Here is a 27,691-nt window from a genome sequence, read left to right as displayed (position 1 = left end):
TTTAAAAGGTTACATAGGGTAGAAGTATCATATTTCGTCACACTAAAACATTTGTATAGAAATACGCATTAAATTTTAATATATTCGCCGATCATTACGATTTGTATTACATTATTCTGGTGGAGCATTACTTGATCTGTGATAACAATGGCGCTAAGTTGTTTAAAAAACCTCTTTCACCAAAAAATACCATTATCCTGAAAAAAGTGCGTTTTTATTTTCGTCCCATCAAATTTAATCCATGCTCCCCTTTTGTTTTTTGACAAAGAGCAAATTAGGTTCCGAAGATATGCTAACAGCAGCACAGGCGACTTTAGGGCTCCACCAGAAAGTTGAGCTCCTGTAATCTTGCAATTTACATGCCTTCGAGGTGTTATTGTCCAGAAAGAAAGTTGAATTAGGGTAACTGTGCCCCAAATTCATCTCAGCTCCTGTATTCATCCCACCATTTGAATACATTAGTTACAGCAGTGTTTGCAATCTCTATTCAACGACAACCTTTTTCTCTTAAAACAGTAATATAAGTACAATAGTATTTCCAACTTTCGAAAATCTTATTTTCATTCATTTTTGATCACAGCTGTAATCTATTTTAGTTATTTCATTTGTTTGACTGCTCTTTATCTTGTCACCTAGTTCTAGAACTACTGTTACAGGATTCGAGTATTCTTATATGTTACTTTTTAAACTGATAAATTTGAAAATAAACATTATTCAACTCTGTTATTGTACGTTTTGTAGAATCCACTCTATGTAGTGAGCAACCTTAGTATACACACCGGGTGCGCTCTGTTTCCCACACGAGTTCACCCCAAACGATACAATCCCGTACTGCACTGCGGACGCCTGGCGTGATAAATACTGCAACGGCCCACCGGAATCTCCGGCGCAGTTGTCCACTTTACCCTGTCCCTTGGCACATATTTGGCTGTCCTGATCCAGCGAGATGGCATCACTCAACCGGGCTAGGATGCTGGTGCACTGACTATTGGGAACCAGCATTAGTGTGGCGTACTGGAGCACTTTGGACGTAGTGCCACGTTCGGTTAAGCCCCATCCAGTGACGAACATGTGCGTTGGTTCGGGATTTTTCACCATCGATCCGATTGGTAGGCAGATTGTTTTGACGCCTAAAACGAAAAATAATAGTTTAAATACATATTATCCACTCATGCGTAACAGTTAACTTACTAAAGCTCAGCACGGCCGGCTTAGCGAGTTTCACCAAAGCAATGTCATTTTTCCGTTTGGAGGAACTGTAGAGTGGATGTTTTATAAATTTGGCTACTTGAATTTCCTGTGGCGGATCGGCACAGTCCTTCCCGTCGTCAGAGCAATCAATTCGTTTGCTGACATTAAATTCCCCCAGACGAACATATTCTCTACAAAAACAAACGAAAACATTTAAATGCACATTCTGCGATAGCGAATTATTGATTAATCTTACACCTTCCTGTCGCAATGTGCTGCCGTGAGAACGTAGCTTGTGGCAATTAGCGTCCCTCCGCAACTGATGGTTCGGTCGAAGTCGAGCAGCAATGCCATCCAGGGGAAATCGAACAACCTGGCTGTTTTTCCAAAGGCAATCTTGTCTGCGCTGATTTTCCCACAAGAATTTAAATCAAGCAACGCTAACGCTTTCGATCGGTTAGAGTCCTGTGTGGCGACATTGCAGCAGACACTGTAGACCTTAAAACAAAACAAAATGTTAGTAAAAAAAACCTGTTTTAATCCACCTAGCGGTGCAATTGTGCCTTTCTCAATCATGAACAGTTGCTTATATTTATTAAAAGCTTTCAAATGTATACATTACAATTTTATTATACATGACTTGACAACTATATACAAGAAAAGAAATCATTATTCGAGTTCTAAAATTTTGCAAAAGAAAAACCAGCCACGGTAATATTGAATTGAAAAACCTATTTTAATCCACCTAGCGGTGCAATTGTGCCTTTCGCAATCATGAATCACGAGAATGTGGGCGTTGTTTATATTCATTAAAAGCTTTTAAATGCACATATTACATTTTATTATTGTACATCACATGACAACTATATACAGGAAAAAAAATCATTATTCGAGATCTAAAATTTTGAAAAAGAAAAAACAGCCACAGTAATATTGAACTGAAAAAAAGGTGCGAAATCGGCAAAGTCCCAAAAAGTCGATTTTTATAAAAAAAAATTTTTCGAGATAACATAAAATCTCGACGTTTCATGCATTTTAAAGATGTTTGTCATCAAAAATACGAATTCGATTTCTGTTTGTTTGGCTGTTGGTGACCTAGAACAGCAAATTTAAGTTGTTTGAGAGACATTTTAGCGAAATTTTTACCTTTTTTGCTTTCATCGGAGTATCGGTTTGAATCACAATGTGCTATGTGATCGCACGCCACAACCTGTAACTCCGGAACCGGAGGTCGGATCCTGATGAAATTAAACAGCCATTTACGGGAACGCAATATCTTTTATTTGAGACTAAGTTTGGTTGATTCGGTCTAGCCATCTTCGAGAAACCGATGTGACTGTTATTCTGAATTTAGATACTTCCGCCGGGGCTTCCGGAACCGATGATGGTGGCCAATGTGGCCAAATAGACTTTGAATGGATGTTAGTGACCTAATACTACAAATCGAAGTAGTTGTGGTCATATTTTGGAAAAATTTTCACCTTTATACATTCATTGCAGAATTTATTAAAATCGGCATTTTCTGCGTGGTCGTACTCATCACCCTGTAATTCCGGAACCGGAAGTCGGATCCATTAGAAATTCAATAGCAGCCTATGGGAACGTTGCACCTTTCATTTGAAATTAAGTTTGTCAAAATCGGTTATGCCATCTCTGAGAAAAATGTGACATTTTTGGTCACATACACACACAGACGCACATACACACACATACATACATACACACATACATACATACACACGCTCAGACATTTGCCGAACTCGACGAACTGAATCGAATGGTATATGTTACTCGGCCCTCCGGGCCACCATTAAAACGTCGGGTTTCAGAGCAATTGCAATACCTTTCTATTGAGAAAGGCAAAACAACAAGAAACGTATGAGTCAAGTTTACAACCCAATTTTGGATTTCGCCGCAAAACCTAGTTTATAAAATATACTTTTTTAAATTGACTTCTATATTTGACCTCCGACGTAAAACCACAAACTAATAGACATTACACTCAAAAACAATGCTTTAACCGTTATTTTAAATATGTTTGTACTGTGGCCGTATTTGCGATGATGGCGCCCCTGACATGTGAACAAGAATACTAGCGATAGACCTCTAGTGAAAAACTGTTCCCAAGTCTGACGGGGTAAATGAGTGTTTGGGACCGTGACCAAAGGTATTCTGGGAAAATTAGCGGATCGATTTTTTTGTTGGAAATTCCTCATAGTGTTATGTCTGTTAGATTGTGGTAAAACCGTACGTTGAATTCAAAAATGACGTAAAATAATTTCATTGATAATCAGAAAAGCATTCACCAAAATCCAAATATCTACGATTATAGTGCATGTTGTGACAACAAATTTCACATGACTGAACATCTGAACATTATATTTTATTTCGACTAAAGTTTCAGACGTTATTTATAAGTTTGTTGAACATTTTCTAATTGTTTAAGGAAATTCACTCTCGACGAAATGATGAACCCTACTGATGAAGCCTACAGCTCTTTGCCAAACTAGGTTTTGAACAATAGCATAACCTTGCGTTTTAGCTTAGGTTTATCTATGTATAGAGAACCAAAAATCCGGAAAAGCGATTGTATTACTGCAGGGCAGTTACCAATCAAACGATATGAAGTTCCGTAATCGGATTCACAAAGATCACACAAATAATACCTAGCCTATTCGTCTACCCAGTTTTGCCTTTCTCATATAGAAAGGTTATGCAATCACTCTGAAAAACGTCAACCTAATCCCGGCCCAGAGGGCCGAGTGTCATATCCCATTCGACTCAGTTCGTCGATATCGGAAAAAGTCTGTATGTGTGTGTATGTGTGTATGTATGTGTGTGTATGTGTGTGTATGTGTGTGTATGTGTGTGTGTATGTGTGTGTGTGTGTATGTATGTGCGTATGTGTCAAATAATGTCACTCATTTTTCTCAGAGATGGCTGGACCGATTTGCCCAAACTTAGTCTCAAATGAAAGGTGTAACCTTCCCATCGGCTGCTATTGAATTTTGGATCGATCGGAATTCTGGTTCCGGAATTACGGGTTTCAGAGTGCGGCCACACAGAAATTTCTCATAAAAACTATAGGAAAAATTAAAAATAGAATTTTTATTTTTGATGCTAAATGTATTCAAGGTGCATAAAACGTCGAGATTTGATGCAAACACGAAAAAAATTTGACGAAGATTCACTTTTTTTGGACTTTGCACATTTTTGCCTTTCTCATATAGAAAGGTTATGCAATCACTCTGAAAAACGTCAACCTAATCCCGGCCAAATTTTTTTTTCGACTCGCATAAGGTTTCTGGATTTTAACAGGGGCGTAGTTGATGGTTTACAGAGAGGGGTTACACCCCCCTCTACTGTTCACTCCCCTCCTTTAAAAATCTCCTTAAATCACCCCTCAGACCACCACCTCATACCCCTCCCTTTCAACCCCATCATCTTTAAACCACCACTATATTACAAAGCATACCAATTTATGCTGGGGAGTCGTTCGTTCATGGGACTTTCGCCCTCCTCACATACCCACCCCCGCATGACAAAATGAGTTAGTAAGCAGATAACATTGATCTAATGCTGTTTGGGCTAATGGAGTATGATATTTTTTTGTTTCAAGTGTTTCACCGTCGACACCGTAGGACATTTCCACAATTATGTTGAACATAAAAAGCCTCCGTGCCATAGTTTAGAGAAATGAGAAAGGCACAATTGCACCGCTAGGTGGATTAAAACAGGTTTTTTTTCCAATAGTACCGGACGGAGCACCCATGAAAGGTAAATAGCATTTCAAATGTTAAGTTCATCAATTTGAGTTTGACATTACTAATTTCGATCTTGAATCTGCCGAACTAAGTGCTTTTAGGGCAACTTGACTGTCAGAGCAAAAATAGATTCTTTTGTTGTATTTGCCGTAAATTCCCTGTTACAGTACCGATTGTGCGCCATGCAGAATCGAGATTTTAACTTGACACCAGCACTGGCTCGGCCTTCCAACAAAGCACAGTCAGTATATATATATATATATATATATATATATATATATATATATATATATATATATATATATATATATATATATATATATATATATATATATATATATATATATATATATATATATATATATATATATATATATATATATATATATGTATATATATATATATATATATATATATATATATATATATATATATATATATATATATATATATATATATATATATATATATATATATATATATATATATATATATATATATATATATATATATATATATATATATATATATATATATATATATATTCAACCAGATAGCCATTCCTCGTGAGGAACAATGCTCACATTGAAAGTTTTAAAAGGGATCATCCATAAATTTTTAAACACCCCCTCCCCCATCGTAACATTTCATCACAAACCTCAAAATACTCCCCCCCCCCCTGGTAATTACGTAGCTTGACGGTAAACCTCTCCCCCTTGTCCCAGTAAAAACATTTAAAAAAAAAAAAAGAAAAACGATATTAGTTAGATGAAACGGGTAAGGTTGTCGTGACATCAGGTCAACCCCTATTCTCCCTTAAAAAGGCTACGTAGCATGACATGGCCCCCTACCCCCCTGTCGTCACACATCATCACAAAATACAAAACTTTCCCCTCCCCAATATAATGCTACGTCATTTATGGATGGTCCCAAAGGAAAATGTGTACATGTGAGTGTCACTGGGAGCAAGTGTATACTCATCCCAAGTAATCACTGTTTTGTGTGGCTGGTTTAACAAGCTATTGGGTTACTGTTCCAGAGCCGAGTAAGTTTCTGTGAGCTTTGGTGTAAACCAAAAGTTATAGTTGTTTAGAAATGTGGTTGTTCATAAACAGCATGGGTATGAACGGGTTAAATATGCCATTGGAATTCTGCACAGGCAATTGTTGAAGATGAAAATAGGCGAAGAGCAATTTCGTGTCAAAGTCCACTGGATCTCATTATCCCAAGAGAGTGCCTGAAACCGACCGAACAAAGTAGATGTAATGACATTTTATGTGTAAAAAAATTATTAAACTTAAGAGATGACAATAATTTAGGTTATTATATATTGGTTCCAGTTTAACAATTGTTTCAAAGCTGGTTCCAAACCGTGAAGGTCGATTCCAAGTTTTGGTTTTTTTTTTGGTCGAAATAACCCATATATAAGCCAAATTTATGGTAACCCAAAATTTGAGAGGAGGTTATCCCTAGACCCCCCATTCGCAAAAAAAAAATTTATTGACTGGAATAATCGAATTAGTAGTATAATCAGACATTCTAGTTGAAATTTGATTTGTTCATAACACCCGGATAATCGAATAATTTTCCCCGGTTAGTCGAATGCATTATTAGTTGGGTATAATACTAGTGCGTAGCATGAGACACAGAAATAGGATGAGATTGGATTTTTTTTTATTGGGAAGGGATAGGGTATGAGCTTATATTCATTTATTAGTGTTTCACATATTTCATTGAGTTAACTAACATTATTATTCGTTTAATTTAAGGAGTTCGATTCACTCTTGGTTATTTGTTAAACTTTTCACTGGCAAAGCAAATATTCCAACATCTAAGTCATTTACGGAATTTGCGTTTCGACTTCGTCTCATCAGAATCTGACACTTAGTGACAGGGCTAAGCGAGCTCCAAAAACCGGAAACACAATTTGCGTTCCTGAGCAAACCAGGGATGCCATTTTGGAATCTGTGTTTAGGTCAAAACAATCATTTTACCATCTTTGATGGGTAATACAGACGAATATGTATGAAAATCTCTGTCATTTGTGAAAAAGATTTCGTGATCAAAAATTGTAAAAAATCTGTGATATTACAAAAAAATCTTTGAACATGGATGGTTTGTTTTTTTTATTTACGTGACTTTAAAAAAAGATGGGTGGGTAATGTCTAGGACATAACCGGAGTGTAGTGACTACTCGTTTGACTTGTAATTCAAATCGAATGCTACTCAATGAAATATGTGGGAATGTTTCAAGTTATTCTTTATAACATTTATGGTGGTTCTGAAAAGAACCTTTGTTGTTGGCGTCTGCGTTGATAGGGGATGCGCTGGATTCTAAGCTCGTTGAGACATTCATTCATGAAATGAACAAATTTCATTTTTTCTTGCTTTGAAATATCAATGTTAAAATCTCTCGTCGGAATCTTTTTCCTATCGTACAGAAATGAATCACACTTTGCGAAAAACTAACCGCGATGATCATATTCTTAAAATTCTGCTTGTATCTCTTTCAAATGGCTAAATTTTACGCATTAAGTGCGATTCACCGAGCTCAGTGAAATTTTCCTGGGGATCCCGTTCGTTAGTCTATTCAGTAAAACAATTTTATTACCGAGTTCTCCGCATTGAATACAGGTCAATAATTTCATATGATTTTAACAAGCAGACAATGTACTTGTATGACATGTGGGACTATTTTGAAGTGATTTTAGTGGAGGTAAGAACATAAAATCGTGTATTGGACATTTTACAATGATTCTCCTTAACCCCGAAAACCACGGGGTTGGCAGCAGAGGATTGAGTTGTTTGGAAGAGATGACAGTTATGATATGATAACTAAAAATATAAAATTGTTCTATAAATTGCAAAGTTATTGCCGTATTAACCTGAACATTTGTCATTTCATTCATATAGGAACAAACATTAAAATTGTCAATTTATGCTTTGCAAGATTTGAAATATCTTCGAAGTGTGGTCACGACACCTTTGTTATGTCAAATAACAACCCATCTTTTTCCATTTTGCATTCGTCCTAATAAGGACGGTTTGTAGATAACTATGTTGTTACAAGACGAAAATCTTTTGAAACGATTCAAACCTTAATTAAGTTTTGTTTTTTTTCTTTTTTATTTTGTGTTTCGAATTCATCTCGTCAGTAACTAGCACCATCTGGGTGTCTAGTTAGACGATGTGTCTAAACTAGTACCCAAATTAGCACTAGTTATACACAAAAAATTCCAAACAGTTCACACGACATATGTGAACGCCTAAAGCCACATGTCCCGAGTGATGTCCCGGGAAGCAAATATAGGCTCTGGTTTGCTGACGAGAAAGCGAAGTCGAACTCTTATTATTCTGCCAAAGCCGACCCTCATTATCAGAAGGCAAAGATTAAGCCCGTACGATATTAAGCCTGTTCTAATGACCCTGCCACTTCTAGTTTTCCGATCTGTTTACTTCACATCCTTGCTCTCACTTGAGTACTATGGCTCTAAGTTTCATAACTTTCCCTACCCAGTAATCTCTAGCTAATTGAATGTCGTTAAAACGTAAAAAATTTAACATAAATCTCATCGAATTATTTTTCTATCCTTTATGAAACTGTCAATCAGGATTCTCAATCGAAATCAAATCAAATGACTCATTTGTTATCCAGCACTCAGTCGAGATAGAAGTCTTTTGTCATCGGTCCTTACACGCTATAGCGACAAATAGTATTAATCCGCGTTCAAGGTTATTCGCACACTCTACGCCGGTTTCAGTATTTTTTTCCCTTCTTTTGTGTTTCTGTTTCTGAGTACCGTTAACCGGTCAGTGACAAGTGAAGCAGTGTTCTTCTAGCAAGCCGTCTGGATACCGTTACCTACACAAGCTAAGTATTAGTTTACGTTTCCCCTTCTTGGTTGTCTTAATAACGTGCACTGGGCAATAGTCCCGTGCAAAAATGACTTCCCCTGACGGCGGTTCATCTCAAGGTGAGATGGACGTCGAAATAAAATCGGCTCCCCGGCTCAAGGTATATCCGAGCTCGGCCACCGGGCCATTTGTGATCTTCTTTCGGACCAAAGAAAAAAAAGTGTTTGAATCTGTTGCAGATTTCTCGAGTTCTGACGGATCGGTATTCGGCCGTGACAGAAATATCGAAAATTCGCCCTGGTAAGCTTCGGGTGGTTGTTAACAGTTCAACTCAGGCAAACGATATTGCTGGCTATGAGCCCTTTACGAAGGAGTACAGGGTGTATATTCCAGCTAGCAGGGTTGAAGTCAGTGGGGTCGTTTCCGATTCGAGTCTGAATTGCGAGGACCTGCTAAAATATGGGGCTGGCTGTTTCAAAGACCCCATGCTTAAGCCAGTGAAGATACTGGAATCCAAACGTTTGCATTCAGCATCAGTCGCAGCTGACGGCAAGAAAATCAGACTCTTATCGGCTGACCTTCGCCGGCTTTGCCCTACCCAATTACCTCCTCTTTGACAAGGTTCGTCTATCTGTTCGCCTCTTTGTGCCGCGGGTCATGAACTGTACTAATTGCAAACAATTGGGACACACAGCCTCCCATTGTAGCAATAAATCCCGTTGTGGGAAATGCGGTGGGAATCATGCGGATGATTCCTGTGGTGGAGATGTCGAAAAGTGTCTCTACTGTGGGGGAAACCCACATGATCTCCCTTCATGTCCCGCGTACAAACAGCGCGAGGAGAATCTTAAGCGTTCCCTTCAGGGACGCTCTAAGCGATCTTTTGCAGAAATGCTTAAGATAGCTACGCCACCTGTCTCTACGAACATCTATACCAACTTGTCTACTGACGAAGGCGACTGTGATGAACCCCAGGAGGGAACATCTTCTGCTGTGCCTAGAAGCAATAGAAAAAATAGGAACATTTTTTCTCCCAAGCTTCGTCGTAAAGGCCAGAAGGTGTCTCTTCATGGCCCCCCTAAAATAACTACTCAAGGAAGTACTGGTGCAAGACCGAAGCAAGTCGCTCCCGGTCTCGGTAACCTGAGCTCAGAAAAGGAGTTTCCAGCACTTCCAGGAACATCAAAAACCCCAAGTGTTCCCATATCTCAGCCAGAGAAAGAAAACAGCGCTGGCTTAATAAATTTCTCTGACATTGTGGACCGGATTCTTACAGCTTTAAATATTTCTGACCCCCTTAAAAGCATCTTGATAAGCTTTCTCCCCGCAGTAAAAACATTCTTGATGCAGTTCACTGCGAAATGGCCCCTCCTTTCAACGATTGTATCCTTCGATGGCTAATTCATCGATCGAGGTCATGGATTTAATCACTGTTCTACAGTGGAATTGCAGAATCATTATCCCGAAAATCGATCGTTTAAAATCTTACTAAATAATTTGAAGTGCGATGCATTTGCCCTATGCGAGACATGGCTCACTTCAGAAATAACCCCTTCACTTCCACGATTTTAATATTATTCGCTTGGATCGAGAAGACTCTTACGGAGGAGTTCTTTTGGGGATCAAAAAGTGCTATTCTTTCAATCGGATCGACCTCCCCTCGACACCAGGCATTGAAGTTGTCGCTTGCCAAACCAGAATTAAAGGCAAAGACCTTTGCATTGCTTCCACCTACATCCCCCCTAGAGCCTCAGTTAGCCACCGACGGCTTTGCGATATTGCGGAACTCCTAGTTTTAGGTGACTTCAACTCCCACGGCACGGCATGGGGTTGCCTTCATGACGATAATCGATCTACCCTACTTCATGAGCTTTGCGACAACTTCAATATGACCATTTTGAATACGGGTGAAATGACACGGATTCCTGCCCCTCCAGCGGGTCCGAGCGCCTTAGACATGTCCCTCTGCTCGATATCGCTGCGGTTAGATTGCATGTGGAAGGTAGTCTCTGATCCCCACGGCAGCGACCATCTGCCAATCGTAATTAATATTGCTAACGGTTCAGGGCCACCGAATACAATCAATGTTTCGTATGACCTCACACGAAATATTGATTGGAAGAGCTACGCGTCCGCGATATCGGAAAAAGTACAATCGACACAAGAGCTTCCTCCAGAGGAAGAGTACGGGTTCCTGGCTGGCTTGATTCTCGATACCGCGATTCAAGCTCAGACTAAACGCGTACCAGACGCGAACTCACGCGGGCGTCCTCCCAATCCATGGTGGGACAAAGAGTGCTCAGACGTGTACGCGGAGAAGGCCGCTGCGTATAAGACCTTCCGGGACGACGGGCTGCCAGCTAGCTACCGACAATACGCGATGGCGAAAACGCGCATAAAGAGTTTGATGAAAGCCAAAAAACGTAGCTACTGGCGCCGGTTCGTCGACGGACTAACGAGAGAAACATCAATGAGCACTCTTTGGAGTACGGCCCGGCGTTTACGAAACCGAAACAGTACTAACGAGAGCGTGGAATATTCAAACCGTTGGATATTCAATTTTGCCAAGAAGGTTTGTCCGGATTCCGCCCCGACACAGAAGATCTACCGCGCCGCGTCCCCTCACGATAACGCGAACGAAACACCGTTTTCGATGGTGGAGTTCTCACTTGCTCTCTTATCATGTAACAATAAAGCCCCAGGGCCAGACAGAATCAAATTTAACTCGTTAAATAATCTGCCATACTCTGCCAAGAGACGCTTGTTGAATTTATTTAATAAGTTTCTTGAGGGTAATATTGTCCCTCATGACTGGCGGCAAGTGAAGGTCATCGCCATTCAAAAACCAGGAAAACCTCCGACCATAATTCGTATCGATCGATTGCGATGCTGTCCTGTATCCGAAAGTTGTTCGAGAAAATGATCTTGTTTCGCCTCGACAATTGGGTTGAAGCAAATGGCTTACTGTCATATCGACCTCTCATATCGATTGCTCATCCGATGCAATATTTTGAACCCGTTAGTAATTGCAAATTTCGAAAGGCTTGTTGAGCTCAATTCTCAAACCCGATTTATGTCCTTGTACTTCGATTACATGGCACAAAATATCAATCCTTCTTCATACTATCCCAACCGTGTCAATCTCTTTCATGCTTCTGATTCAACTGTATTCTTCGACACATCCGTGAAAGACGAGATTCGTGGAATTCCGGATCACATACGTTCGCAAGTGATCCCAAGCATCTTTCATAGTAAATTTCGAGAAGTCGACTGCAACAAGATGTTTTACACCGACGGGTCAAGCCTCGACGGCTCCACTGGCTTCGGTATATTCAATCAAAACCTCACCGCCTCATTCAAACTCAATGATCCTGCTTCAGTTTACGTCGCGGAACTTGCTGCTTGGGATCATTGATACTTTGCCCACCGATCATTACTTTATTGTTTCGGATTGCCTCAGCTCAATAGAGGCTCTCCGTTCAATGAAACCTAGAAAGCACATTCCATATTTTCTGGGGAAAATCTGGGAGCGCCAGCGTGCTTTGTCTGTAAGATCGTACAAGATTACCTTAGTTTGGGTTCCCTCGCATTGCTCCATTCCTGGTAATGAAGAAGCGGATTCTTTAGCTAAGGCGGGCGCTTTACAAGGTTACATATATGAAAGACCAATTAGCTTCAGCGAATTTTTCAGTATTACTCATCAGAAAACCCTCGAAAGTTGGCAAACTTCATGTAGCAATGGTGAACTGGGAAGGTTTCTACATTCGATAATCCCTAAGGTATCGACGAAACCTTGGTTCAGGGGGATGGATGTGGGTCGGGATTTCATTCGCGTGATGTCTCGGCTCATGTCCAATCACTACACGCTGAACGCACATCTCCGGCGTATTGGGCTCGTGGATAGCGGTATCTGCGCTTGTGGCAACGGTTATTACGAGATCGAACATGTTGTCTGGGCATGCGCCGAGTACTGTTCTGCCAGCTCTCAACTATTCGATTCCCTTCGGGCCCGAGGAAGATCACCCAATGTCCCGGTTCGAGATGTACTAGCAAGCCGCGATATTCTCTACATGTCCCTTATATACAAGCTCCTCAAAACCATCAATATCCAAATTTAAATGCCCCTATCTTTTCTCTTATCATTCCCAGAAGTGCCCTCTTCCGCCTACTGTACCCCAACGATGGTCTGATACGACTCCAAGACGAGACAAAACATCTGTCGAATGAACCAACAACACGAGACCTACAGTACAACATCACACGCGCTACGCGGTGTGTTTTCGATCCGTATCTGAGCCGTACTACGAAATCGTCTGGAGGAACCCCTGCCGGCTCGAGGAAAACCGCCCGCTGTCCCAATACTTGATGCATCCGTTCGAATCTGTAATCCTGGCCGTTGATTCCTGATGCCGGAAACTGAAAGTTTATATCTCCCCCCCCCCATGTCTCTGATACACAGATGTATGACTTCACCCCCTTCTCCCCTTGAATATATTCCCAAAACTTATGTGCCCCCCTATCTTCTAGTTTTAGTTGATCAATATTTAATCTCGTTAAGAAATGCCCACTAGTACCACTACTTTAAAATAGCCCTAATTAATTCCCCCTAATCTTGAACCACTCTTTCTAGTTATTTCTAGTTAATAAGCTTGTAAAATGTTCCGCTTAGTTAATAATTAATTTCTCCTGCAATCTCCCTTCTAAAAATCATAAAGTGAATTACTATACAAAGAACACACAAAATGACCCGCCCCCTAATCTTACGAATATTATATTATCCCCTCTTTTATATGTATAAGTTAGCTGTAAAGTTTTTTTTTTAGTTTCATTATATAAAACAAAATAATATTGAAATGTGAACCCCCTAGTTTTAAGAAATTCAAAATTTAAAACAATGAAAAAATGGTACCTTTAAGCTAACGCATACGTGCCTTATCAAATAAACAAATTGAAAAAAAAAATCAAATGACTGAATATCTAATCGAGCTTAATCAAATATAAAGTTAAAATTTAGGCCAAATATATCCCACAAGATGCTGACGAGCAAAAAGGAGCCATCACTGGTCTGCAACGAATTTTTAACCAGGAAGCTTCAGCATTAGATTTCAACGTTTCTCGACAAACTCTGCGCATACGTTTCTCCAGATTGTTTAATCAATTCGTTAACAACACTTGACCTTTTTATCCCTTGTTTGGAATTATTGTACGATTATTGTTTTTATGTGCGACTTGATTATTAGAAATAAGATTAGTATTTAGAACAACATCATTGGGGCTTTGATATGCCTGTTGATGTATTAAACAAAATAAACGCTAATAACATGAAATTCAAAAATCCCCATATTTAGTAAGTTGGGTTTTGTAGAAGGACGAACAACATGATATATTTTTCAATGTTCAATGGTTGGTGGAAAGGCATGTTTCTTGTGAAGCATTTCAATTGTATAATTTCCAGTAAAAATCAACTGTAAAATTTTTAATTCAAACACAATTTAAAACACGCAGAGATAATGAATATAATCAATTTAAGTAAAGAAGATTTCAGAAAATTCTGCCAATCATCAGTCATTAAAGTTTCAATTTTTTTGAATTTTTTTTAATGTCTTGAAATACGTATGAAGTTGTTTGAAAGTCACATAAAAAAACAAACAATTTAAAAAAGTTTTACAGGTGTGCGATTTGTAAAAGAATGACCTATCTGGTCACTTTAACCTAATTGGCATTTTTTTATATGTTATATTGCACTAAGGTACACAGGAAGTTAATCGTGTTTCCTTCAAAATTACTTAAAATGTTGAAAAAAAAAAGATTTCTATTTTGTCTCTTTCCGCTTACCTTAATATTCCCGCGTTGTTCAACCTTGCAAAGACGGCTTTGAACTTGAACTCTCACGGCAGGACTCCAACTGGACGACGGTTTGCCGGCAATCGTTTTAAAGTCGTTGCATGTAGCGAAATCGACGCATTGCTTTTGACCGACGCATCGTGTCAACGCTAGGCAAAACAAAAATAAATCAACTGATGGATGACGTCTCAGGCTAAGCGGCGGGAAACCCGTACACCTACCTAGTGCACTGCTCACACACACAATTCCTAGTAGTAGTAACTGTATCCCTCGCGACGGCATCTTGCTTTCAAGATGTAGTAGCTACTATCGTTAGGGAAGTCCACAACTTATCAGCAAATACTGGGATCAGGTCATGCGTCTGGTAAAGATCAACCACTACGACAAAGGCGAATTAATCGGAGGTATTTTGCACTGGATCGACTGCGACAGTGTGTCAACACTAACTGACAGAATACCAACACGCGGAACTTGTTTTTATCTCATTTGCCTTTGCCGAGTCTCGGAGTATTCATAGATTCAATCTATTCTATTTGCAAATTTTCTGGCAACCAGCTCACACATGGGATCGCAATAAGATTGATTTCATGCGAGTTGAGTTATGTTGTTCGTTTCAAAACGGAAATGTAATACGTCGCCACTATTTGAACCTTATCATTTGGCGCACTTTAGTGACCTTCGTTTTTGGAATTGAAGATAATGAAAATCATTGTTGTGGTACTGTTTTACATTTCAATTATCAACTTATTTCATTGTTGTGAACCATTCACGAAAAAAATCTTTAGCTCAAAGTGAGTTTCCTCTCTTATTCCCCTGTCTCGACCAAAGCTGGTTTAAGGATGGTCCGATACATTCCATTACACCCACGTAGCATGAATTTGTCATCATTTTTATAAATAAAAGAGTCAAGAAATTCCTGCTCACACCAGACCACATTTTACTCATCGACATTTTCATGAATCCAGTTCATATAGTACAGCACATTAGTGTAGACCCCCGGTTGACTTTGGCTCCCGCAGCTATTGACTCCGAACGATACCACGCCAAGCTGAAAGACGCGAGATGTGATGTTGGCAATGTACTGCAACGGGCCACCGGAATCTCCGGAACAGTTGTCCACTCGATCGACGCCACCAGCACAAATTTGACTCTTGTCCAGTTTAAGAATCGTATTCAACGATCGGACACTCGTGGCACAACTTTCCAGCGATACTGGAGGTAGTCGGGCGAAACGTAGACGATCGAATGAGGAGCCATTTTCCGTTAGACCCCAACCGGAGACGATGAAATACGGTGGATCGATCATCTGCTGTTCCGGTGTTTCGTTTGGTAGACATATTGGACGGACGCCTGGTGAAGAATGATGACAATATTGAAATTAGCATCAAATCGGTGTTTCAGAGATTGATCATGCGTACTGTGGGAAAACTCAACCGCCCGTTCCAGTCTAAGCAGTGCGATGTCATTTTTCTTCCACCGGTTGCTATGCTGGGGATGGCGGATGTTTTCCTCTACTCTAATGTCTTGTGGTGGAGGTGCGCACTCCTTTTCATTGTCAATGATATTGCAATCGATGGGAGAATTGATATCGTTTTCGCCCAATCGTACGGAGGTGCTAGAAAAAGACGAATCTTTTTTAATTCCTTGGTAAAACTAGCCTCGATTCGCTGGCCATGTTACAAACGAGGGTGACAATTTGTATGGATTCTTTATGTTGATTTATGGAGAAATGAAAAAAAAAACGCTTCTAATAAACCTACCAGGACGATGAGACATTTCTTACAACACTCTCTTCGGACATTATTTCGATTGAGAGCGTGATGTATCACGACGTTTTTGATAACACATACTACATTAGACAGTGAGAATTAAGAGAAACGATCAAATCAGCATGGGACAAAATCAGCGCGAATCTCGAAAGTCTGATCAAACAACATTTAGTGCTTACGATTTAAGTGCATTTTCTTAATAGTGTTTAAAACTAAATTAGCATGGCGATCTGAGAACTCGAATATGATTTTATGTTATCAACCGAACTAGCCCTTCTTCCCAATTTATGTTTAGTGTTAATGTCCATTAAACAAATTTTACCTAATTTTGGAAATTCCAATAACTTAAAACCGATTTAATCCACCCAGCAGTGAGATGAGACATTTCATACGCATATCACTGTTGGATCATTCATTGCTTTGCAGATCTCATGCGAAATAGGTACTAGAGATGGTCGGGTTCGGGTTTTTGGACCCGAAACCCGGACCCGACCCGAACCCGACGGGTTTCGGGTCGGGTTCGGGTTCTATAAATTTAAGCTTCTCGGGTTCGGGTCGGGTTCCGGGTTTTCAAATTTGAAATTATCGAGTTCGGGTCGGGTCCGGGTTTTGAGAATTTGGAACTTTCGGGCTCGGGTCGGGTTCGGGTTTTTCAAATTAAGATTTATCGGCGTCGGGTCGGGTTCGGGTGTTGAACAAATCAACCCAACCATTTCTTGACGCTGTTTGCGTTTGTACACAAAACCCAGCCCCTTTTTGTAGTAGTGAATTAAACTTCTTGATACGAATGGATGACACATATAACTGTACTAAATGCTAGCACCTTTGAATCGCTAGAATCCGTCGTATTTTCTGGTGCTCAAATATTGTATTTTTTCATTCTTGTATATAAATTCCCTCTCTTCAGATTCGCAAACTGCCTGAATAGTTTAATTTTCAACGGACATTCATGAGAGAGCATGCATCAATACGTGTTTCAAATCTAAAATATTTTTGCGATTGATTTTTCATGACAATTAGTAATAAACCAACTCAACAGGAATTTATCGAAAAATATTGGTTCAACTTTTTATTATCGACAGAAACATGAATTAAAATAATAAATAAATATCAATGCAGCACAATTGGTATATGCTTGACATAGTTGCGATCTACTAGATGCTTTTTAACCATTGACTACAAAGGCCGTTACAGCCCGAGGACGATTTGAAAATGTCCATATAATGTACTCACAAATTTGGTGGTACTTTGGTAGCAGATAGTTCAAGCAAAATTAATTTTCTAGAGATTGTCTTAGTTCCATCAGACCTAAACAGAATACATTGTAGATTCAATTTAAAAAAAAAAACTTCCGCCAGGTTTCGTTGTTCATGACACTCATATGATGATGGTATATTAACCCCTCTTATCATATCAGTAGTTCATATATGAAACAAGCACTTTCCGTCAGATTGTCCCAGGGCTGGGACGTTACATGATCTGGAATCCTTCATGAAAATACATGAATTTCCAGGTTCTTAAGGCATTGATCGCAAAAATCTTGTGAGTTCTGTTGAAGCCATTGACGAATATTTGAAAGTTTAGAGTCGTTCCGAGAAGTCCATTGGAGATGTCGAAGTACCCATCATACCCCATCATAGATCGCCCTAACGCTAATGATGTGACTTAAAGAACGTGTCAGAGAATCTTGTTTGACACCCTTCGACATAAGTTTGACCGTAATAACCAGTAACGTGGATTACGTTATGTAAACTGTCGAATACGAATTGACAATTGTTATAGCTTAATTTAGAACATGTAATAAATTATACGAAATTGCCTTGCAAGAATGGTTTTTGATAAAAAACTAGAAATTGGAAATTGGCAAGGTTGTTTGAAACTGTCACCATTAAGCTTTTTGTTTCCCCATGAGTAAGCCGCCGATATATCCTAATTTCAGGGGTTAAATATTGACGATTTATAAGTTTCTCAGAACATTACAAATTCGACCTTCAATAATAGTAAATATAAATGCGGATTCTACTCGTCAGTGATTCGTTTTGCCATAGACAGATATAACTCAACGCGTATGGTGCTACTTCAGATTCGAGTGATTCTACTATTCTTAAATGAGCCTAGGGTCCAGCTCGGGTGCCCAAAATTAAAAATCTTCGATATCTTTGGTTGATTCGCCGTATTAGCAAATTGGGTTCGGATCGGGTTTCTCAAATTTTAAATTTTTGGGTTCGGGTCGGGTTTGGGTTTTCAAATTTTAAAGTTCTCGGGGTCGGGTCGGGTTCGGGTTTTACAAAATTTTCATTCTCGGGTACGGGTCGGGTCCGGGTTTTTCTGTTTTAAAATTTTCGGGCTCGGGTCGGGCTCGGGTTTTATAAATATTATAATTTCGGGCTCGGGTCGGGTTCGCGTTTTTCAATTTTCAAGCTCTCGGGTTCGGGTCGGGTTCGGGTTTGAAAAAATTGAAACCCGACCATCTCTAATAGGTACTCAATTACAGGTGGGATGAACACAGTTTCCAGTCCTGCACTAGTCAAATCTCAAACAGAATACCTTATAGAAAATCAATAAAACAAAACAAATTAATTTAAAAAAAAATAGTAGGACCAAAACAAGAAAAAAGTTATCAAGTTCATAAAATGAGTAGAATGATTAATATAAACCGAAATAAAAAAAATTAATCTATTTCCACGGAATAATCCACTAAATCGTGATTTTTCAAAAGTTGATTTTTTTAGAAATTCATAGCTTTTGAGCTTCTGAACCGATTTTTAATGTTTATAGCTCAAATAAAAGGTTTTTAAATTAAGTTTCCCGCAAAAATAGGAATAGGATTTTCGCTGTGATGGTCCATGGGTACCCCATACTTCTATATTTTTAATTGAATCATATAATCGTACGTAGCATGCCGAAAAATTCGGCTTGCGGCCCACGACGCTTCGGAGAAACCAATTTTTACAAGTAAAAAAATTATCGCATCTCCATATATACACCCCACATGCATGAAGACGCATGGTAGCTCTGAATACATCTATATCGCGTAACAGAAGCAGCGACTAACAAAATCTATAAGATTAAGACTGTTCTAATGATCCTGCCACTTCTAGTTTTCCGATCTGTATACTTTACATCCTTGCTCTCACTTGAGTACTATGGATCTAAATGTTCATAATTTTCCCTATTCAGTAATCTCTTGCTAATTAAATGTCGTTAAAATGTAAAAAAGAAAATGTGACTACATATAGTCGAAATAAAAAAGGGAAACCTATGAGTTACTTACAAGCTGGGTTCAACATCCATTTCAGCCTACGTCGAAACTATGCTATATTTTCCCATGAGGATAAAAAATGGGTAAACACCAAAATTTCTCCCTAGGGCGAAAATTTTTGCTGAAACCACTCTTTGTACGTAGCGGGCAGAAATCCTAACTTGACAAAGTTATGGGTGCGTTTCGACTTCGACTCATTAGAAATCGACACAAATTTGTCGGAATAGACTAGCGCTGGCTTGACGCTAAATCCCTAAAACGGAAAACGTTATGTCCTTTCCGAGTATAAGTTCTGTTTATACACCCAAAAATCGGCCGCAATAACTTTACGGTAATAAGAAAAAATGCTCTAATAGCAAGACGTTTCATGCTAAAACGGTCACAACAAAAAATTCCTCAAACGGCAATACCAACACATTAAAATCTTCTCTGCGTCGCACTCATGTTTCATCAATTCTTATTCAATAAATATTATCGCGTCGAATTGTCTGGAAGTGTGTAGCACTTCGCTTGTCATTGTATTGCGCATCAAGTGAAGTGAACACTATGTGGACAAAGACGAGATTCGATTTTCTCTACACGACACCTTCCGTATTTGAAGATCGGCTCACACTCGGCTAACTTCAAAGCACAGTCAGAAAGAACGACTCGGAATAGTGGTGGGGTATTTCAGCTGGTGTTAAATTGAAATTTCTTTTCTATCACGGACGTTAACAGCAAGGTAGCGACTGCACAAAACACGAACAGTCCTTCCCGTCATGTACGGGAAGCAAGACCTATGGTTTGGTTCCACGTATCCGAACCGAGGGTCCGGATCCAGACACTTGTCTGGATCTAAGCACCAGGTCTGGTTCAGGTCCGGACTTGGTAAGGGGAAAGGGGATGGGCTAGATCCGGGTACTGGTCCGGATCCGGGTACTGGTCCAGATCCGGGAGCTGGTTCGGATCTGGGCACGTGTCTGGATCCGGGAGGTCTGGATTTGGGGACTGGTCCGGATCTGGCAGCTAGGCCGGATCCGGAAACCGCCTAAACTTTTTATTCCACTATCCAACCTACCCAGTAAAAAATCCGTAATTCTGGCTGGTTTCTGCCAATATTGGGGCAGACTCCAGCCTGAATTTGGTCAGAGATCCGCCAGGATTCCGGTTTGTTTGACTCGGTACTAATACTATCATAGCAATCGACCGAATTATCCTACATCCGAACAGAGCCGAGGTTGACACATACTGAAAAAGTGTTTGATTGTGTGATGCGCATACATGAACAGCAACCGAAATTCGTCATTCCACCGTTTACTACCTTTGCGGCAAAGAGAATAGTGAAAGAGACGCAGAGTGAAAATCAGTCAAAACGGCAACACTCCCTTTACGATGATTTCAACACTAGAATTTGGCAACCGTTTCCAAAGGCAGCACTTTAAATGACTCCTATTATATTTTGAAAATAAACCTTTTGTCGATCGTTGAATTTGTATATCAAACGATGTGCATTTCGAAACAAAGAGATGAAATAATTCTAAAACTTGTTTTTACTCATACATAGACTCTAGAATGCACCTTACAATCACGATTGCACTAAATTCTGACAAAAATTCAAATTTTTTTTTGATAGATTTACAATACTTATCTCCTCCAACTCAGGCATGAGTAATGTTTATTTACATTGCACGATTGGTCTGCTCAATAAGGTATTTTTGGCTTCACACTATTCGTCTCTTTTCCTATTCTCTTTGCTTTGCGGGAATATGAGTTTAATACCGCAATGCGCAATTGCGTGGTCTGTTACCGAAAACACAATAGAATCTTACCCAAAAGTAATAGAAACATACCCGTCGGATTTTGGGTGTACCGATGAGAACCAGTGAAGCCGAAACTTGTTTTGGTTTAGCAGGCCAATGCGAAAGCACTATACTATATTTCCCCCCAAGGAGAAAAATTGTGAGGGTGGGGGTAGGAATTTTGGTGTTCACCTAAAAAAACTGTAATGTGTTTAAAAAATACTATTAAAAATTTTTCATACGTACTTAATAATATTCACAACCTAATAAATAAAACCCTGTTATAATTCATCTAGTGGTGCAATTATGCCTTTCTTATTTATGATTCCACGACAGGTTATGTTTAAATGTCTGTAAATAAGCGCACGATTGTTTCGAACCTGATGAGCTACCGATCGATACTGTAACACTTGCAACAAAAAAGTAGCAATTGTGTTCAGTTTAATCAGCGTTAGTTAAATTTTGTCTTCATACTAATGAATTTCGGTATGTGGGAGTGAGGGTGTAAAGATAGAGGTATAGGGGTGAATGTGTGAGGGTGGATAAGTGAGGGGAGATGAGAGGGAAATGTAATTTACAACCTTACTCCCTAGCTTATTTTTGTAAACGAGAAGGTTCTTCTGGGTGTGCGAGAATGGAGTTGAAAGGAAGGGGTGATGGTAGTTTGAGAAGGGAGGGGATGGCGTAAGAGGGGTGGTATGTGACTGGGACGGAGTAACCCTCAACCGGACCCCCAAGTTACTGTCCTGTTTAAGTTTTAGAAAACGAATCTTAGTTTAAAAAAATTAGTTTTTGGGATTAAAATGTCGATTATCAGAGGGAATTCATTACCTTTCTGTAGGAAAAAGGCAAAAACGTTTTTATAGGGAATTCTCGTGTGATCAGATTTTTTTTACTTATAACTTCGATTCAAATGAAATTCTGTAGCAATCAATGTGAATGCAACATATTACATTTAAGACTAAGGTTGTGATATATGTGAAACAGGTGGGAATTTTATTTCGGAACTACCGGTACAAGCATGGGAAAAATCGCATAGCGAATCGTTCGTTCGCGCTTCACAAGCAAGCTTTCTTCAGTTGTGATGCATTCTGTTAGCTTCGAAAATGATGCCTGTCGTTACACCCAAAACAAAAACCTCTTGCAATAATTGCAAGCGACAATTACCTGCAAATAATGTTAACATCGCTTGCAATTTTGCAATTAAAGCCGCTTGCAATTTTTGCAAGCATATAAAATCATGTCATCTCTTGCTATACTTACATACGTTTCTTCAACACAACTGTCAAACGATTGCCACCACATTCACGTGGTTGATATATCAATGCACGCCGAGTTTTTATTTACTGTCTGCTTTTTATTCATTCCTCACCAACGTCATCAAACGTACGTAACTCCCATGTAAACAAACCACCGAGAATTGTCAAACGAAATTCATCCGGCTCATTTTGTTGGGTTATGTCGGTTGGTGTAAAACCTAATTGAATACTTTACGCTGACGTCACAAATGAACTGAGTGTTCATTTTCGACACACAGCACAGCGTAAATAATTGACATTGGAAAACAAATCGGCAACTTCAGCTGCCAAACACTTAGAAACGATCAAAGCATTTTTCCGTCAATGTCACTTTTCTGACTCAATTTCTTGTAGGTATTTTCTTGCTTCCGTCCAATTGTTCGGTTTATTGGTTTTATTGTACATTTTTCGGATATTATTATAGAAAATAACTAACCCGATAAGAGGGAAGTTATTTTCCAAAGCACGAAAAAGAAATTTAAATTGTATTTAATTTCTGAGAACGATTTTGTGGTCCAAATAAGAACCGTTTGTTGTTAATATTATTTCGACGTTTCCTTGCCAATAACAATTCTGTACACGTCTAGTGATGGAGACAATTTTGAGAGCGCCTTTGTTTTTTGCTGCTAACGGGGAGCGTTCCTTCCAGGAACTAACGAAGCGGACGCCGGCGATAAACGAACTGATTTCAACGATGATCAAATGCAAACTGAAAACATTTTCCCTCAGACAATTCGTTTTACGTATCTCAGATGTGGTGCATCGTCAAAAAGGCGGCGCTAACAAGTAAACCACCAATCAAAGCACGGCTAATTAATGCTTTTACAAAATCATTTCTATCAAAATTTACGGTAATCGTATCCTCTACGGAATCAGCTATACAATTGTTATGATTATTTCCCAAACCAAGAATCTGTTTGTTCCGTACAGTACAGCGGCAATTATTGGCCGTTTGTTTATGAGAATCGTCCGTACACTACTCGTCGACCATCAAGTATCGAATGATAAGGCAAAAAGGAAATTCAGCACATATATTTATAACTTTTCCTTGTTTGATTGACCTCTTAAATGCTCTGTATTGACGGCTCTGCTCGGAATAGCCGCATCGTGTATGCACATTTCCCTCTTTTTCGTGAAATTTTTCAATTACAATTCAACCGATTTTCAATAGAATACTTAGGGGAGAGTGGGTACGCTTGATCCCACTTTGGTTTTTTACTAATAACTTTTCAATGAAGTAAAAATTTCAATTGCAAAATTCGCCATGTTGCAGCTAATTCGAATTGTAAGAGCTGTGAATAATGTGTAAATCGGAAAACTATGTCCTGTCAGTAATATGAACAGTTTTGAAAATCATGCCAAAATGAGGTTTTTGTGAAATGGTGTGGTAACTTGATCCCTCGCCTACTAGGGCTAAAGAAACAAAGCCCACTATGACCTATATATACGAAAGTTTAGCTAACCACCTATCCTGACAAATTAAATAGTAAGATTTCCTTTTTAGATGCACGTCAAACTTTAACTACAGTAGAAAGTCGAGACAAGTATTTGCGGTAAATCAATCCTGTTTACCTGGCTTTTTCAACCTTCAATAACTTATACTATCATTTGTTCGCTGAAAAAACATTTTAGATCAATTAGTATTGTCAGGTACGTTATGAAAATGATGTTTTGCTATTTCTATACATTTCGGAAGAATTTGAGAGAACTAGTGATAGGGATCAAGAATACCCAGTGTTACAGGGATCAAAGATACCTGTTGTATAAGGCGAACAAAATTCAATTTTTTTGTATGTGTAGTGAAACTTTATATCCGAAAAACGTGTTTTTCTATGGTAAAAGCCCTTAGAAAATAATCGTACTTGAAAATATTCATAAATAATTAGTTCGACGATCTCATATAACCGTTCAAAAATTTGTGAAAAGATCTTCGAGATGCACATATTTTCTAAAATATTATACAACTTTTCCAAACCAAATGTAATACATCAGATTTGTTTTTTAAACATCATAAACGACCAAATACTTCATTTTCGTTTTATATTGTGATAACTTTAAGCGTATAGATTAGGAGATATGGCCAGGGAATCAAATATCCCCAAGGATCAAGTGTCCTCACTCTCCCCTATTTAGTACATCAAACTGTATTCAAGTCAGGTGTTTCTGAATCGATTGGTGTATACATTATTGAAATCCATCAACTAATTGCGAAGTTATAACCGTACAAACCTTACATACAGACCCTGCGTCACACTTTTAGCCCGAGTGGGGTAAGCGTAGGGGAGGGTAAAAGAATAGGCATTTGTCTCATTGTCGCAATACACACGTTTGCAATAAATTTTCATTAAATCAATTGGGGTGTGTTTGTGCAAATGGAACTGTGGAACAACGATGTTTTCAAATGTGTGCCCGAGATACATGCATATCAGAATTCAAATTTATGAATTGGTCCAATATTTCGAGTGGGTAATTACCCACTCGGTTATTTTTGAGTGGGTAGTACTACCCACGATATCCGCCAGCCCTGCTTACATAGTTTCGTTACATAGGAGATTTTCAAAATTTAGAATGACACCCAGCCCCAGATAGTGGTGTAAGGCATTTTTAATGTCAAAAATCTTTGATTGGCCATCAGTGATCTAGATTTGCGAAGGGAAGTAATTTGATGTCCATTTCAGTAGACTTTTAACCTCTAAGGTATTACGATTGAAGCGGTTTATAACTAACCAACAACAACTCCGCAACTAAAAGTCAAAGTTGAATTAAATTCAATAGCGGTTAATGAGAGTGTCATATCTTTCATTTGAAATCAAGCTTGTAAAATCGGTAAAGACTTCGCTGAGGAATAGATGGGATATTAACTTAACCCTCCGGCACTCGCGCGAATGGCTCCCCGAATGAGTAGCCGCTGGTGCTGAAAGAAGATTTTGCTAGAGTTTCTGAAGGTATTGCACAAAATATAACGGCGCGAGTGCCAAAGAGTTAAGATTTGGAAAGTTCTTTGGGGGATTCAAAAAGCGTCATAGGCGACCAATGTGGTCAATGCAACTTCGATGGGTTATTAGTGATCCAGACCCGCAAATACAAGAAGTTTTGCATACATTTTAATATGTATTGCATCATGGCCATCATGGTGGTGTACGAGTTTTTATTGAAATTTGCAGGGTGACCGCAATATTCAACCCGTAACTCCGGAACTAGAACTTCAATCCAAATGAACTTCAATTTCATTGAAATATAATATTGTTGAAGTAGACTCAGCCATCTCTGAGAAAAATGAGTGAGTTTATTTCACACATTCTTACACACATACACACGCACGCACACACGTTTTCAATTCTCGACGAACTGATTCGATTGGTATAAGAGACTCGGCCGTCCAGGCTTCAGTTAAGATGTCGAAACTCCGAGTGATTGCAGAATCTTTCTATATGAGAAAGGCACAAAATTAGCAAATATCAAGATGGTATTTATCCGATTCTGTAACTACGAGCCCGATAGCTCGGAACATATTCGCTGCCATTGTACACCCCAGGTTTTTTTACACGTTTTGTGCAAAAAAGTCCTTTTGAATTGAAAAGACTGAAGATTTTCGGAAGGGGACCATCCATAAATGACGTAGCATTATATGGGCGAGGGAGGAGTTTTGCATTTTGTGATGATGTGTGACGACAGGGGGGTAGAGGGTCATGCCATGCTACGTAGTTTTTTCATGAGGAAGAACTAACATTGTTTTTTATTTTTTTTAAATTTACGGAAAGGGGGGGAGAGTTACCGTCAAGCTACGTTATTACCAGGGGTGGGGGGTATTAGAGAGATGCTACGATGGGGGAGGGGGGGGGGGGTGTTAAAAATCACTCAAAAATGCTACATCATTTATGGACGGTCCCAAAGATGGAAGAGACGGGTCTGAAAGACTCCCTATAGCCCGCACCTCAACAAAGTGGGACTTGACGAGTAGCTGCCAGAAATTGATTTTTGACGCCATTTTGAAATCCAAGATGGCGACTTCCGGTTTAGCGAAAATCGCTGTTACGCAATCATTATGGGTATTTTCGGAATGGTCTTGACGAGCAGGTGCTAGAAATTTACGTTTGATGCCATTTTGAAAACCATAGAGGTTTGAACCTTGGGGTCGCCTTCTTTTTGGGCTAGAAAAATCTCTTTGGAAAAATTTCTAACCCTTGGATGTACGGGGCTAAGAATCGAACCCAGATGAGCTGCGTACAAGGCAATCGATTTACCAACTTCGCTATGCCCGCCCCTAACCAGTGATATGGATAAGTGACTTTGTATTCATACTTACATTGGTGATGCGTTCTTTATGCAGTGCGCTGCAGTCAGTACGTATCTTCTGCTAATCAGAGTTCCGCCGCAGACAAATTTACCGCTGCCAGCTTGTAGCAGAACCATCCACGGGAATTCGAAGACAGCTGCGACCTCCCCGTTCACTATTCTATCAATTCCCAGAATACCACATTCCTTATGATTGGTTAGCTTGGGACAACAGACACTATACACCTTTCAGGATTACGGAACATGTCAATTACTTGACACTAAATCTCGAGCCGATTAAATCTTACCGTAGTGACATCAACTTTTTGTCGTTTGCAAAGATTATCTTTTGCCAACTTTTGAAGATTGGCGGGCCATTTCCTCAATGCCTGATCGACATATTCCTTGTATATAGCACACTTTCGCACAGGAACACAGATTTCAGTGGTAGCACATGATTTTAATTCTAGAAAATTGAAACGAATTTATCTTGGACTTTTCCTCAGCCGACACATTAAACTTACGAGTAGACGCGAAATTGATCAGTATACTTATGATATAACATCGTAACAAACTGATTGCCATAATCCGTAGCATCGTGTGATTGAACGTAGATTGAATTGGCAGTACAGCGTGCACGGTTGATAAAGTATTA

General features: G+C 39.2%; 1 protein-coding gene across 1 annotated transcript; it reads right to left on the bottom strand.

Annotated features, from left to right (window-relative positions):
* Positions 1–27,664, bottom strand: LOC131679667 (uncharacterized). The gene is made up of 10 exons (XM_058960400.1): positions 27,561–27,664; positions 27,345–27,502; positions 27,068–27,282; positions 16,073–16,269; positions 15,596–16,004; positions 14,876–14,940; positions 14,646–14,803; positions 1,448–1,689; positions 1,192–1,382; positions 1–1,130 (listed from the first exon to the last, which is right to left on the bottom strand). The coding sequence occupies exons 1-10, from the start codon at positions 27,631–27,633 to the stop codon at positions 724–726; spliced, it is 2,115 nt and encodes a 704-aa protein (XP_058816383.1). The 5' UTR covers positions 27,634–27,664; the 3' UTR covers positions 1–723.
* Positions 27,665–27,691: the final 27 nt, after the last annotated feature.

The sequence above is a fragment of the Topomyia yanbarensis genome, chromosome 2, assembly GCF_030247195.1.
Source record: "Topomyia yanbarensis strain Yona2022 chromosome 2, ASM3024719v1, whole genome shotgun sequence".
Taxonomy (NCBI): domain Eukaryota; kingdom Metazoa; phylum Arthropoda; class Insecta; order Diptera; family Culicidae; genus Topomyia; species Topomyia yanbarensis.
The sequence above is the reverse complement of the archived record's forward strand: the minus strand, read 5'-3'. Positions and strand labels throughout refer to the sequence as shown.